The sequence below is a fragment of the Megalopta genalis genome, chromosome 15 (assembly GCF_051020955.1).
Source record: "Megalopta genalis isolate 19385.01 chromosome 15, iyMegGena1_principal, whole genome shotgun sequence".
Classification (NCBI taxonomy): domain Eukaryota; kingdom Metazoa; phylum Arthropoda; class Insecta; order Hymenoptera; family Halictidae; genus Megalopta; species Megalopta genalis.
In genome coordinates, this window is record NC_135027.1 from 7471359 (window position 1) to 7485769 (window position 14411).

Consider the following 14411-nt stretch of genomic DNA (forward strand, 5'->3'; position numbering starts at 1 on the left):
CACAAACCTCTCGCATCTATTGGAAGGCGAACACGCGTCACTACACGTCGTGTCGGCGCAGGCGCATTACAGTTGGGAAAGTCTTGAGTTTGGCGACTAGTCAGGGGAAATGGAGGATGCGAGGGACGCCCCTATGTTGCAGGCAAATGGTCACACTAAATAGCACTAGATAGACGCAAGGCGCATGCTCGTAAATAGATATTTCCCCAATACAAATACAATGTAGGTATGTGCATATTAATTAAATTTATTTATTATATCTCAATTTCATTAATATTTCAAAATACATTCGATTGCCCTACATTCCGTATAAAATGCATTTGCATTTACCTCAATTTTCTACATTACAACTCATTGTTCATTAAAAAGTCTCATGATCGCTATCTGCACCAAAAGATCAATTCAAATAAAATTTAACTGTTGTCAAACCAGCGTGGTTCAATTACATTGCATTTAATGGGCGGTAAAGGAATGGACATTATAGATGGTAAAGATGTAGGTAAAAATTCTCCTGGCCAAAAATGTGCAACGTCCATGAAAATACATCCGATCAGGATACCGCGCATAACAGGCATCAATATTCTCAAAAGTTTGCTTTTCTGTGGTTTTTGGGGCCAAATGAAAATCAATCGCGATCCATCTGTTGTATGTAATGAAAACAATTAATATTAAAAAATATAATTTAGATGTATAGTATTAATTTTGAAAGAACTATTAATATTATAGCATAATTATGTAGAATGAAATAATGGACTTGTATTGCGACGGATAATTGACGATTTAACGTGATGAGGGTTGACGCCGGGAGGAGCACTGAATATTCCATTTTCGTTGAAAGTTTTCCTCTTCTTGTAACTAAATCTGCGTCCACCACTCTGTGTGTACAATACACGATCTTCGAAATTATGTTCGTAGCTGGATCTAGCCAAGCTAGTGATCGTGCTTGCTGTACTGTCTTGAAGGGAGACACTAGTTCCGGTTATTAAGGAACATTTGTCGTCGTCCGTGTCACGACTTGTCGAATCCTCCGTCTTTCTAAAAGAGTTTTATCTTTAATGTATTCAAATCGACACTGAACAAGGCTAGTTTTAACTTGTATTAAGATAAAGTATTCAAAAGATGTACGTAAATTACTTTACTAACTCTTGGCTAAGACGATGGGCAACATTATTATATCCCTCTGCCTGCTCCAGATTTTAAGTCCGATTTTCATAAGTTTTGTTACCTGATGGGATTAATATATTTTGCTTAGCACGAGGCGGCGTTAATACATTACGATTTCTGTAGTGTTTTCTTTTAAAACTGTGAAATATGCACATACATATTTTCAACAGTTATTCTACTTTTTTTGCTGTTAATTTCAGCGAATATTTATGTCACTGATTTCACTCTGATTGATGTAAAATTTCGTTTTGAGTTTTGACTTTAATACTGACAGGTATTTTTCACTTGAAACTGTCAGAAGCAACCTGCTCTTCAAAATTTCCATTGAAAAAGATCCGTAAAAAGTCGTAATTCGAAATAGCTGACTTTAAACTTAATTATAAGAAACACGACAAACTGTTTGTAACTGTTATTTTTTGAGGAACTAAATTTCCTAAGCGAGATGTCTGGATGTAAATGCACGTATCAATTTTGGAATAACGATTCAACAATGTTGGAAATAAAATGTACTCTCGGTCTTTTTAACGTATTTACATTTATCAGGCCCGAAACCAGAAGCAAAACCGCTCGAATGCATTCCGTACTTTGAAGACATTACTATGAAGATGCAAGAACGTCGCTGCGATCTGATCGGCAAACAGAAATATTTACGCGAAAAGATCACGACAATGGAACGGTCGATTCCAGCGTTGATAGCGTACAATATGTGGATGGCCAAGGATAAATGTGACGATGCACCGACTTGCAAAGTCCGTGAAATCATGAAGAAATTCTCTACGTATCCAGACCCAACCGAAAAACTTCTCGCAAACTTGAAGAGAGCGGTGAAGGAACTGAACGAGGAGACAGCCGAGTTGCATGTACGGAACGATTGACATTCAACGATTAAATCGGGTAAATCTTCACACCCGGTTCAAACCTTTACTAAATATAATTATACATTAAACAGTGTATAAAGTTTACATAAAATATTCACCAACAATTCTTTTTCTGTCCAAAGGAAAAGATTATTCAAGCAGATGTTAAGTTAGAAGAGACAGATATGGAACTCGAATCTTTAGAACTATTGAATAAAGAGATGAATGTAAAGTTGACCAGTTTGGAGAAAGAAGTTAAGAGTTACACTACTCCAAGTCTTCACTCCATACGCTCGGAGGATTTGATTTGTCTATCGAAGATTCATCAACTAGCTAAAGAGGAGCTATGCATGAAACACTGTATCAAGCAGATGGAGCAGAAGGAGACACTGTTCAAAGAACATATGGACCAATTATTAACATGCAAAGAATACCAAAATATCTGTGATAAACGAAAAATGGTTAGTTGTTTTCAAAACTTGGACTGCAGTGGGAGGATGCTATGCTATGAGCCTAAAAAATGCCCATGGTACAAGCCAACTATTCATCGTTTGAAGAAAAAGCTGGGCCATGAGAGAAGAGAAATTCTTATTGAAAGTGAGAAGGTAAGGTCAGCTATAAAATAAGTTGGAGCAATTAATTTATATAGTTTTGCACAGACACAGACTCAGAACGATGCAATAGTCTCTACTTCTGAACATAGTATCAGCAAGCGAGATAAATCACAAGGAACAATGGAGAAAAAGTCTTCATGGATACCTAATTGGTTTTCAAAAAATCAGAAGAGTCAGGAAGGTATTCCTCCTTCAAAAGCTGATGAATCAAGTATAATTTCCACTGAGGAAAACAATGTAAGAAAATACTAAGTTGCCTCGATAGTCATTTCTACTAAATTATTGTCACTTAATAATACTTAATTGCGTGATAGAAATCTAACAAACCAGTCACAGTCGAAGCGTCGACGGAACCAGTTCATCTCGCAGAAGAACCGAAAGAAAACAAGAAAACTAGTGATAAACAGGCCAAAACATCAAAATACACGACGTTTAGCAAACCTTGTGACCGCAATGTTTGTCTTCCAGTTGCTAAAAAAGGTGGCAGTAAAAAAGGAAAAGAAAGACTCTGTGCAGGAAAATTATTTACACCTTGTAATATTTCCTGTATGAAGCCGCGCAAAGGTTGCTTTAGCCCTATGGTGCCAAAAAAATCTTGTTTTGATACTTCCTGTTGTCTAGTCGATCATGGTACGAGTTACTCACTCTTATCACCGTATTATTGGGGATACCGCCTATTCTGAACATTAATTACTTTTCATTTTATTGTACAGGTATTAAAAAACCATGCAAATTGTACATGCCATCATGCGATCTCAAAGGTTCATGCGAAATTTGTCCTTCAGTGTTGTGCAAAGACTATTTTCCACCCACAAACAACTGCAGATGCAACTGCAAGGGAAAGTGTGCCAAAGTATTGTCAGAAGCAAAGTGTAATTGCAACGACGCATTATTGGACCCATTAGAAACGTATCAACCCACAGCTTCTCAGCTGCATAATACTCCATATAATTATGATAGCAATAGTGACGACGAATTTTGCGAATGTTGTTCCTGCGGCTGTGAAGACAGCGATGAATCTTATTCATGTAAGTGCAATTAACTAACACATCACTAAGGTCAAGAGCAACATTTTTAGTCAAAATACTTATCATAAATCTTGTATGTCACATTAGAGTTTACTGTTGAGACTTTTACTACAGAGATTTAGTACCATGAAGATAAATACACGAACATTTATATTTAAAAGATATTTATTTTATACATACTTCATGTAGAAAATTAACACAGAAGAACATTGCAAATTTTGCAACAATACCAGCTTGTAATACATTCTTAGTTTAACTAAATTCTTTTCTTAGAAAGGAATGTGGAAAGGGTAGTGGGGACTTGGTTCCGTACTGAAAAAGAAATCAATTTTTATGGTGAAATCGTAAATAAAATGATCGAGATATGGCAAGTAAGAATTGTAAAATGAACACATATTTACCCAGGCATTGGACAGATCCTGCCGTTACAATCAAATGTATCGATGTATGCAATATCTTCAGAAGTAAGCTTGAAATCAAAGACCTCGGCGTTCTCAGCGATTCGCGACTTTGTAACTGACTTAGGGATTACAATGTGTCCACGGTCCAACTACAAAAGATGGTTTATTTGAATAAATATTCATAATTCAATGAATATAACTGATCCATGAAAAATATGTATGTTTATGTACCTGATATCTAATCAAAACTTGTGCAGGTGTTTTGTTATATTTTTTCGCTAATTCACCCAATTTTTTGTCATCCATCAGTTTGGGATCATCGGGTTGCGCCCATGGCCTGTCAGGAGATCCAAGAGGACTGTAGGCTGTGATAAGAATACCTTTCCCAACACAGAGTGCAGACAGCTTTTTCTGAGTTAGGTATGGATGACATTCGATCTATAATAAAACACACATCGTAGATGACTACTTACAGAAAATAATATAAGTTTAATCACTAATGCTTACCTGATTTGTAACTGGTTTGATGGTACAGTTCTTTAGCACTCTTTCCACTTGTTCAGAATTGAAGTTGCTAAGACCAATGTTCTTTGTAAGTCCCTTAGTTACCAAACCTTCCATGGCCTTCCATGTATCCATATAATCGACATTGCTCAAGACTAGAGTATCATCAGCATTCTTTGGGAAGAGATCATCGCCTTCTTTGTAAGCCATTGGCCAATGAATCAGGTACAAATCCAAGTATTCCAAACCCAGATTGGACAGAGTAGTTTTGATAGCTGGCTCAACCAGTTCTGGTTTATGGAACGTATTCCATAATTTGCTTGTTATAAAAAGGTCTTGCCTTTTCACAACACCTTCAGCTATCTTGGCTTTAAGGGCAACACCGACTTCCTTCTCGTTTCCATATACATGAGCACAATCAATATGACGATATCCCAAGTCAATAGCATCCTTGACAGCTTGTGTAACCTCGCCAGGTTTAGACTGTGAAAATATGAATTAATACTGATTATCTCCAGCTGTAATCATATTATATAATTTATTCTATATATCATATCATTTTTATCACTTTTTACACTGTTTATCTCTTATTTTTCACTTTTATCAATCTGAAGTTTAGATGGTAAACTGATCAGTAAGAAATCATTGACACTTATATGGAATCAGAATAAAAAATATTGTTTATTATTAATTTAACAGGTGTTAAGTGTATAAATTTTAACATTTAAAACGTTAGTATATCATATGGATACAAAGGCTACCAAAACAAATGATAAAGGAAAGGCTGTGACACTGAAGTGACCTTGCCTAAGAAATGATTAGAGGAAGTTTAGATTCTGTTATCAAATGCTGGCAAATCCAAGAACAAATTAAAAATCACATTGCGGCTTTAGGTACAAAAATACTTGATTGTAACCCGGTATTAAAAATGCCAAATTATAAACGAAATGAATTCATTGATCCAACTGTTATAATTAAAGGAACATGTATGCAGATTGCACAAGCTTATATCCTTTTCAATTTTGTTCACACAACGGTAAAAAAAGGAATATTTACTACAATCATTCACTTACTTTCCAGGTGCCCAGACCGAAAGCCGGCACCTCGTTGCCGTTGTAGAACTTCATCATTGGTACGTTTAGGGTCATTTTGACAATATGTAAAATTTTGTTACTGGAAACACAGGAATATTTATACACAACCGTGACACTTCACGATTTTCGACACACCGACAATTGCTAGATCTCGGAGTATAATGCCAACAGATTCACCTAGAGTGCCCCTTTTATAAATGTCCCATCCGGGAACATAATCCCTGCTCCTGCCCCTCGAATCTCAGGCCCGTATATCAAAGAATGAAACGAGATCTCCCAAAATTCGTTTATCATCACGCGTACATGAACGCAAATGAACGCTCTGAAAATAGCAAACTTCGTTCATTAGCAACAGCATTCATAGCCCAACAAATCATCTTGAGTAATTCTATAATCTAATAACTTTCTCTAAAGTTATTACTTATGTAAATCGTGAAGCTTCTTCGTTTTTATAATAGGCTTCTCTGATAGCTAATCCATTGCTTATTGTTGGAACAGAAGTTTCTCATTTTTGATAAAAATTTGCACTAATTCAATCATTCAAAAGTTATCTTCCTTGCTTTTAATTTAAATTAATAATATCTTGAATATTTATATACGCTATCATTGGTTTACCGAAGATAACGTTATCGAGAGTGATGAACGACGATGTCAAAGATGGAAACATTTTCAAGGAAGTTTTTGTGATGACACAATTAAATAATGTTCAAATCTTTTAGCTACAGATATTGCAAATTCATTGAAAAATGTTCGCGAATAAATAGACCCTTTAACCTAGCAAGAAGGATACGGCCCTGGAATTATTTTGCGTCTGCGCGAATACAGAGATAGTGTTTTCGTGTATGTGCGATCTTGCATAAGAACTTCTATGCTTCTAATACAACTATATTTCTGTGTAGCGGACTCAAGTAAATTCGCTGCAGAAAGAAACAAGCCCTATGGAAAGTTACAAAGTTCGTTAGTAGGCAAGGGACTCCCGAATCCCTTGATTGTTGACGATGAATGGACCACTATATGGGCCGAGAATAACAATGCTTCCTCCGTCGCGGAATGGAACAGGTCAGCAGTGGGTAGCAATTTTAATCCGTTATAGATTCAGAAAATTTACATATGTTGAAATCTTTTTAATACCCGCAATTGTACAAATTTAAAAACATGAAGCATTCGAGTAACGAAGTTACATCATTTTCACGTATCTTTCGGAAGTAATCTAATCGTTTCGACAAAATATTATTGCTATCGAGATTTTGTATTACGACCGAACGAAATTAGTCGGTCAACTTCGATATGATATCGTTGCATTGTATCGAATTAATTATTTAGCTTAACAATTAAGAACCCTCCAGAAACTTCTTGACAAGACAAATTGATGTTTAGGATTAGCATAAGAATATACGTATATTCCTCGCGTTCTTATCAATGATCGATGTTTCGTCGAACTTAGGAATCTTGGTTGATATCTTGTTTTTCCAACGAACAGATGTACCTTCCGTAAACCAAATACGTATGCAATGAAATTAACAACTTTCGAGGAAACATCATAACAGGGTTCTTAACGATTATGCTGTATCTAAAAAGAATTTAAAAGTATTCTTTTTAATAGTAATAGTTCATAGTTCCAAGAAAAATGATTAGATCGCATTACTAAAGATGACGTGTTGATTCACAATTGATTACGAAATCGATAACTGAAGTTACTTTTTACTTACTGCAGTTTATTCGCTATGCATGCGATACATAGTTAAACATACGATAGTTATGCAAGAATGTGCACAAATCTGCACAGTTAACGTCTGCATAAATTATTTCCTCGAAAATCTATGTATAATAAGCTTAAATAATATAAGTAGCTAATAAGCTACTTATCAGACTAGACCTGTGACATGGGAACAATGATACTGTTTTAACAGTCCGATAAGAATAGTCGTTAAACGATCGTAAATGTGCGTTCGGGAATTTCTGAAAGACAGGTCTTCTATCGATCACAGAAGTATCATTCACTCGTACATAGCCACATAATCAAGCGTTATCGCTACGAAAACAAATATTCAAAAACTTAAAAGAACAAGAGGGCTTATTTCTAGATTATCAGTCACGTTGAAAGCCTCTCCGCTACTTAAGAAAAAAGAGATTGACCGGATAATCCAGTACCATTACGAAATACACCTAAAAAGATATAGAAATCTTCCAAGGTCAAAGGACTTGTGACGGCTACCACTGGCACTCGCCAGCGTGGTAATCAATGATATTGTATATCCGATATCCCCGCATCTAAGGCATGATCACTTTTCTCTCTTTCTTTTCCGTCACTTCCGTCACATCTCACAGACTCAAACGAATCATTATAAAAATACAAAAAGAATTTTATTCCTCCGATTGTATCATACAAAAGATTAAATAAATAATGAGGTAAGAATAACAGCTAGGAACACAGACTACATCGAAACATGATTTTCGTAGTCAGAGTCCTGAGCGTTGGAGGAGCCAGGTTTGTTACTTTCATCGAAGGAATCGCTAAACATGGAATTCATCTGGGGCCCTTCAAGGGCTATATCCAATGTATGAGAACAATTCAAAGAATTGCTGAAACTTTCATCCGTATCGTCCGAGTAGAAAAAGAGCGGCTCTGCAGATATCTTCTTCTTCATCACTGACCTGGTAGCTGCCTCTTCTGGAAACTCTTCGGTGACCTGTTTCTCGTGCTCTAGAAACGATTTCAGGGAATCGTCGGTTGACAGGGAAAGATTAAACGAGCTGTCCATCTCATTGAAGTCATCGATTCGTCCTATCGATGTATTCATTCTCTCTATTTCTGGCGAGCTGAACGTAGAGTTGAACAGAACTTCTCCTTCTTCAGAGTTCCCCGCAACCACGCTGAAAGCTACAACGTCCGGCAAGGTGGAAATCGGTGTTCCTGATTCATTGGATTTAATCGACATTTTACCAAACGCGACAGCGCTCCTTATCGCGTCCTTGCATTCCTTCACCTTTGTGAACATCTTTGACTTCAGGGAACTGCAGATTTCCACCATCGGCGACGAATTGCCCCGCGGAGATAAGATCCTCTCGCATGCCGGCGACTTAGGATCGTAGTTTAGCTTCGAATTGAATCTAGAAACGGTTGAACAATGTTTATCCCCGTTTAGTCCACCAACAGAGAAAATGTCGGAAGTAAAATGGAGATTTTGTGGTACCGCATGGTACTTACGTCTGCGAGATAAAATTCATTATGCAGGCGATATCAGTGATGCAATTTACTGCAGATATTTTGAAGGAGCGACCGTGAACGGAACGATAAGCAACACTCTCGCGATCGGCCGTTGCTTTTATTATACTATTGCCAGCGAGAGATCGTGCCTGAATTTACCAAACACGATTACGTGGGAATTCAGAGTTTTGAATCTTTGTTTGTATGATTTGTCGGTCAACTGTGAACTATCATGCATGATACGCCAATCGCGAGCCTGGTTCGATATTTGTAAACTTCCTTGTTAGCCTGAATCAGTCATACAACCATATTTTAACAATTTGAATCATAAAAAAATAATTTGCACTATTGAAATAATTTTTTTCCTCGGAAATTGGATAAATTTACGAACAACACGGATGTATAAAAATCTACAGTTATAGTTTGACGATCTCCCCTAATTGTATTGGATAGTTTATTCGTTCTTTGAAACTTAAAGACTTAAAGCTTAAGTGGCTAGTCTTTAACAATAAGTTTCTAATAGGGTAGACGTCGACTGTGTGACACTTTTAGAGCCAGATTTTCAGTTTGTATTGATTTCGTTACTGATACCATGCATTCTCACTCTCATGGAGATGTAAATATGTATGTATTGCGCTTCTGCGATGAAAAGGGGGGCGACGATGGAAAGTGCCATTGCGAGAAGCAGCACCGGACCCGCATAGCGAAATATTCCATCCATGTGAGGCCAGCGGATATAGGAGGTGACAATTTCGCTCGTTAAGAGAATCATCCGAGAAAAGGGTCCTCGCCCACGTCTTTCCAATCCATTGACCCTGAGGCAGGCTGATCTAGAATTTTACACAACAATAAATCACGTTCTACGCGTGTGGGGACCCATTACTATGTCTGTTAAATTAAACAAAACGAATAAACTGATTGTGGATGTTTGCATGGGCTCACGATTTCATCGCAAACTTCTTCAAGCCGAAATCTACAGAAACTTGTCATTAACAATAAATTCTATTTTGCAGGAGGCGAAAGGAATCTAGGATCTACCAGATCAAAAAAAGATTGACAACATTTATTATGAAAGTATATTTCGTTTAATTATCTATCTAGGATTATCAGAAGTTGACAAAGTTAGACGAGAGTGCGCGTAATAGTGACCTTCTGCTTTGCTTCACTCCGTTAATTGTGTTTCCGCTACCGCGTTTCAGTCAATTGCGGAACGTGATATTACGACCGGTTCGAAGAATGCAAGTTTCCGTACATAGCTTCCATTGCGCATTACAATATCGATTGGTTCTTCGTCCTCGCTTAATTAAGCAACGCTAAACGGGTACGTACGAAGTTGTTCCTTGCGTTCCTAATATGCATTATGTGGAACTCATTAAGTTATACTAAATTTGATAGACCGTCGAAACAAATTTTTGTCAATTACATGAACGAACAATTAGCATAAATGAACTGGGCACTTTTTTTGTAAAGTTTCCAAATTCTTTGTATTTTTTGGTGGTATCGTTTAGTTTGCTAAATATACTTTCGCAAAGAGTGTTTAAATTCACAATGAACTTTGAAAGTACTTCATATATATATTTTATTACTGTACACTGTACTATCGATTCGGTACCAAGAAATATTCTATTTGTTCTGAAAAAATACTCTCGATCGATGGCAGTTTCTACCGCATTGTGTACGATCGATGTAATTTATGGCAATTTGGTACAGCACGTTTATGTGTCAAACGCGTTACGTTCAGCTTGGGTAGCATTCAAAACATGGCATCAAAATTTTCCATGGCACTCAATAAACTTAATTGATTAGATGAGGGTCAAACGGGTGCCGAATTACAGCGTGAGATTATATAAGTTCAAAGTGGGCATGCTCCACCATTAATTTTGTGCTGGTTCTGACAGGCAGTTTCCTGCTGGAACAGCGGATCTTTGGTATAGATCGGTTACTTCTCAAAAGGATAGTACTTATGGGCCTTGGCACTGAAAAACAATGTGAAAATGTCAAACAGTGTCCATACAAAATTCACATACATCAGATACTTACTCAGCAAAACGCGCCACGCGTTGCCCATTCCCTATGATCGCGATGGCGGCTATTTCCTCGTCCGTTAAAGAAAAATCGAAAATATCCATATTCTCCTTTAGGCGACTGGGTGTCACCGTTTTCGGAATAATCGCGACACCTTGTTGCATCTGGAACGATTAATTAATTATGTTTAGAGCCGCGGGACAAAACAGGAAACCCAATTCATACATCAATAACCTGATTTTGATTCTTGAACATAATCACTTTATGGTTTCGATCGACCAAACTAGCTGCTTATCTTTCCACAATTTTACGATACTACAACGGTTATCACTCATGTTCAACCAAAGTGTTTCATGTAATCAAGTGAACCGATTGCCCAGTGTTTGGAGCAAGGTCATTCCTAAATATACCTACCAATCCAAGAGGGAACACTTTACATAATTACTCACCACGTATCGTAGTGCGATTTGCGCTACCGTTTTGTTGTACTTCTGCGAGAGCTCCACTATCTTTGGGTGGTCCAAATTGTTTGGAATTCCAGCTTTATTTCCAGGCTGACCTAATGGCGAATATGCGGTCACCGTAATGTTATTTTTCGTACAGAACTCGATCAACGGTTTTTGATTCACGTTTACGCTGGCTTCAACCTACAGTTATCCTACATTATTATCGAACACAAAAAAATCATTTTAGATCAAGCAACCGATAAATTACCTGGTTGTTCACAGGCTTTACTTTAGTTGCGCCAAGCAATCGAGTTAGTTGTTCGATGTTGAAATTGCTAACACCTATGCTTTTCGTGAGCCCTAAGTTCAGGCATTCTTCCATTCCCTTCCAGGTTTCTAAGTAATCGGTGTCTGACATTATAAGAACACCATTTGTGTCGCGGGGCATTAAATCGTCGCCGTCCTGATGAATAATTACCATTGGTCACTTGCATGCATAAGTAATTGAAATAAAATTAACTGCTAAGGCTTACACGGAATGCAAATGGCCAGTGAACTAAATATAGATCGACATAACTCAATCCAAGGTACTCCAAAGATTTTTTACATGCTGGTACCACGCTTTCTTGCTTATGAAAGTTGTTCCAAATCTGTAAATATCAGTTTATTCATTATATGACGTATCAACAAAGTATATTTAATATGAACTTATGTAAGTATTATTAATAAAAAGTGAACATTGCACAAGTACACACAGTAAAAGTACGAATAATAATATTACCTTGGTTGTGATGAACAAATCCTCTCGCTTCACAGTGCCGTCTTTAATTTTCGTTTGAATCGCGTTGCCAATTTCATGTTCATTTTGGTAGAAAAATGCAGTGTCAATATGCCGGTAACCTATCGATATCGCCTCTATTACGGCTCTTTCCACATCCCCGGCATGAGACTAACAGATATGTAAATCGTTTAATTGCAGAATACGAGATATCACGTGACATAAGATCGTGTTGTATATGATTGATTGTACTGTTGTATGTGACATCACATACTGGCATTAAAACCAATTTTCGGAATAGCGGTTACGTTATGACATAATGGAAACAAATACCGGTATAATACCAAAATCTTAAAATATTTCAGTCTCTGGTTCTATGTACATGTGTATGGATGTTTGAATATTTTCGTACCTGATACGTGCCCAAACCAAGAACTGGCATTTTCTGACCATTGTGAAACGTGAGATTGGATATTTGCGCCATTACCGAGAAAAATGATTAAGGATTCACAGCAGTCAGAAGAGTTACGCTTTACACACTCACACCACGGGTTTACACCGCGCAATGACTAACTCATCCATTTCGTTCCCAGCTTAGACTAGAATTATATAATATGTACATAGACAGAATATTGCGTATAACGTTGTTTAACCATGATTAGACAAACCAATGTTACACAATACTATCTTATCGCTACGAACGTTATTAGAAATCATATATTAATACAGTTGCGGATGCATAAATAAATAACATGAACTACACATGCAATAATTGACAAATATTTATAACTTAATAGTTACAGAGTTACACAGTTACAGAGACATTACTTGAAGGTCCAGTTGTATAGGAATAATATGGCATTTTCTTAAAATTCTATGTTAAATGGATAATCTTTGTAATGGTTGTACCTAAACAAAAAATATATAATGAGTATGTATGTAATACAGAGCAAATTAATTAAAAGACTTACTTATCAAAATGGCATATTCGAAGCCCACGATCAAGAGTGTCGACCAGCGCAATTTCTTCTGATGTCAATTTAAAATCGAAAATATCGATGTTCTGCTTGATACGCCCCTTCGAGCTGGATTTTGGGATTGGAATTGTTTTGATTTCGACCTACAAAAAGATAATGTATTCAATGAGTGCTATACTACTGGAAATGTAACGTGAAATATGAATGTTTAATTTACCAAGTATCGCAAAATGATCTGAGCGGGTGTTTTGCCATACTTCTTGGCAAGTTTAAGTATTTCTGGTGCTTCCGTCATAACTTCATGGTCACCCTGTTTTGCCCATGTTCGTTTGGGTGAACCGAGAGGACTGTAAGCACAGACTGCTATACCACGTTCATCACAAAATTTTCGTAGCTTTTGTTGATTCAAGTTTACATGACATTCCACTTGGTTTATAACTGGTTTAATTTTGGCTATTGATAAGATGGAATCTATTTGCTTGGAATTGAAATTGCTGAGACCAATGCTCTTCACTAGTCCTAATTTCACGCATTCCTCCATACCACGCCATGTATCCAAATAGTTCTTATCTACATTTACATGAGTTCCTTTGTGTTGCGTTTTCCATATTTTGTCCTCTTCAGCCTAAAATAACAGATAGATGATAGTCATAGTTTTATAAAGTCTATCTAGGATATGTTTTAAATCTTACTCCAAAAGACATGGGCCAGTGAATTAGGTATAGGTCCACATATTCGAGACCAAAGTTTTCTAAAGAAATCTTGCACATCGGTACAACTTCTTCCCTTTTGTGGAATGAATTCCATAACTGTAAGTAGAATCATTTTTATATACAAATATTTTCGAGCAGAACTTAATTTATTGCTGTCTAGAGAACAAAAATTTCGAACTACTTTTGTGGTGATGAATAGATCTTCCCTTTTCACGACACCCTCCTGAATCTTCTCACGTAGAGCTTTACCAATTTCCTTTTCATTACCATAAATATAAGCACAATCGAAATGACGATACCCAGCGTCCACTGCGTCCCGTACAGCTTGCTCAACAACACCGGGATTGTCCTGGAAATTTTAATTACATAGCATATAATTACAAAGATTGCTATTACAAATTATGAATCACGTGTTAGTAGCTTGTTACGTTATCGTACTCACTGCTGCCTGCCATGTACCGAGTCCTAATACGGGCACTTTTTCACCATTATTTAAAGTAATTGTTGGTGCAGCCATTATTGCGACTAATTTATACGCATATGGTTAATCACTTCAACCTTTTTGAAACAAGTATGAGTACGATACTGACGTTACGTGACAT

General features: G+C 36.9%; 4 protein-coding genes across 6 annotated transcripts; 1 reads left to right on the forward strand and 3 right to left on the reverse strand.

Annotated features, from left to right (window-relative positions):
• The first annotated feature begins 124 nt into the window (after positions 1-124).
• Positions 125-13062, forward strand: LOC117219695 (uncharacterized). 3 transcript variants are annotated; one of them, XR_013034847.1, is made up of 6 exons: positions 125-2024; positions 2165-2626; positions 2681-2872; positions 2950-3265; positions 3349-6721; positions 9884-13062. XR_013034847.1 is itself a non-coding variant. In XM_076526505.1 (6 exons), exons 2-6 carry the CDS (start codon positions 1764-1766, stop codon positions 3675-3677), a joined length of 1560 nt encoding a protein of 519 aa, XP_076382620.1. In that variant the 5' UTR covers positions 125-226; positions 1708-1763; the 3' UTR covers positions 3678-13062. The 3 variants fall into 3 exon arrangements, 2 of the variants coding, with proteins under 2 accessions (XP_076382620.1, XP_076382621.1); XM_076526505.1 differs by having other exon boundaries at positions 125-226; positions 1708-2024; positions 3349-13062; XM_076526506.1 differs by having other exon boundaries at positions 1884-2058; positions 3349-13062.
• Positions 3811-5775, reverse strand: LOC117219698 (aldo-keto reductase 1B). Its single transcript, XM_033469036.2, has 5 exons — positions 5642-5775; positions 4572-5051; positions 4296-4502; positions 4065-4213; positions 3811-3975 (listed from the first exon to the last, which is right to left on the reverse strand). The coding sequence occupies exons 1-5, from the start codon at positions 5714-5716 to the stop codon at positions 3933-3935; spliced, it is 954 nt and encodes a 317-aa protein (XP_033324927.2). The 5' UTR covers positions 5717-5775; the 3' UTR covers positions 3811-3932.
• Positions 8005-9002, reverse strand: LOC117219699 (uncharacterized). Its single transcript, XM_033469037.2, has 2 exons — positions 8871-9002; positions 8005-8773 (listed from the first exon to the last, which is right to left on the reverse strand). The coding sequence occupies exons 1-2, from the start codon at positions 8888-8890 to the stop codon at positions 8098-8100; spliced, it is 696 nt and encodes a 231-aa protein (XP_033324928.2). The 5' UTR covers positions 8891-9002; the 3' UTR covers positions 8005-8097.
• LOC117219701 (tRNA methyltransferase 1) lies at positions 10705-14393 on the reverse strand. The gene is made up of 12 exons (XM_076526645.1): positions 14252-14393; positions 13991-14158; positions 13789-13905; positions 13314-13721; positions 13091-13239; positions 12532-12619; positions 12123-12290; positions 11875-11991; positions 11610-11804; positions 11345-11542; positions 10911-11059; positions 10705-10846 (listed from the first exon to the last, which is right to left on the reverse strand). Exons 1-12 carry the CDS (start codon positions 14324-14326, stop codon positions 10810-10812), a joined length of 1869 nt encoding a protein of 622 aa, XP_076382760.1. The 5' UTR covers positions 14327-14393; the 3' UTR covers positions 10705-10809.
• Positions 14394-14411: the final 18 nt, after the last annotated feature.

What these genes read in the sequence shown, in the direction of transcription:
- LOC117219699 (XM_033469037.2), bottom strand. Translation starts at nt 8,890, where the DNA reads ATGAATTTTATCTCGCAGAC. An exon ending in ATGAATTTTATCTCGCAGAC is followed by an intron (nt 8,774 to 8,870) that starts GTAAGTACCATG and finishes AACCGTTTCTAG; the next exon opens with ATTCAATTCGAAGCTAAACT.
- LOC117219695 (XM_076526505.1), top strand. Translation starts at nt 1,764, where the DNA reads ATGAAGATGCAAGAACGTCGCTGCGATCTGATCGGCAAACAGAAATAT. An exon ending in TTCTTATTGAAAGTGAGAAG is followed by an intron (nt 2,627 to 2,680) that starts GTAAGGTCAGCT and finishes AGTTTTGCACAG; the next exon opens with ACACAGACTCAGAACGATGC. An exon ending in TTTCCACTGAGGAAAACAAT is followed by an intron (nt 2,873 to 2,949) that starts GTAAGAAAATAC and finishes ATTGCGTGATAG; the next exon opens with AAATCTAACAAACCAGTCAC.
- LOC117219698 (XM_033469036.2), bottom strand. Translation starts at nt 5,716, where the DNA reads ATGACCCTAAACGTACCAATGATGAAGTTCTACAACGGCAACGAGGTG. An exon ending in TCAAACCAGTTACAAATCAG is followed by an intron (nt 4,503 to 4,571) that starts GTAAGCATTAGT and finishes GTTTTATTATAG; the next exon opens with ATCGAATGTCATCCATACCT. An exon ending in AAGTTTTGATTAGATATCAG is followed by an intron (nt 4,214 to 4,295) that starts GTACATAAACAT and finishes CATCTTTTGTAG; the next exon opens with TTGGACCGTGGACACATTGT.
- LOC117219701 (XM_076526645.1), bottom strand. Translation starts at nt 14,326, where the DNA reads ATGGCTGCACCAACAATTACTTTAAATAATGGTGAAAAAGTGCCCGTA. An exon ending in TCGGTACATGGCAGGCAGCA is followed by an intron (nt 14,159 to 14,251) that starts GTGAGTACGATA and finishes TAAAATTTCCAG; the next exon opens with GACAATCCCGGTGTTGTTGA. An exon ending in TTGGTTTGGGCACGTATCAG is followed by an intron (nt 12,291 to 12,531) that starts GTACGAAAATAT and finishes CATATCTGTTAG; the next exon opens with TCTCATGCCGGGGATGTGGA.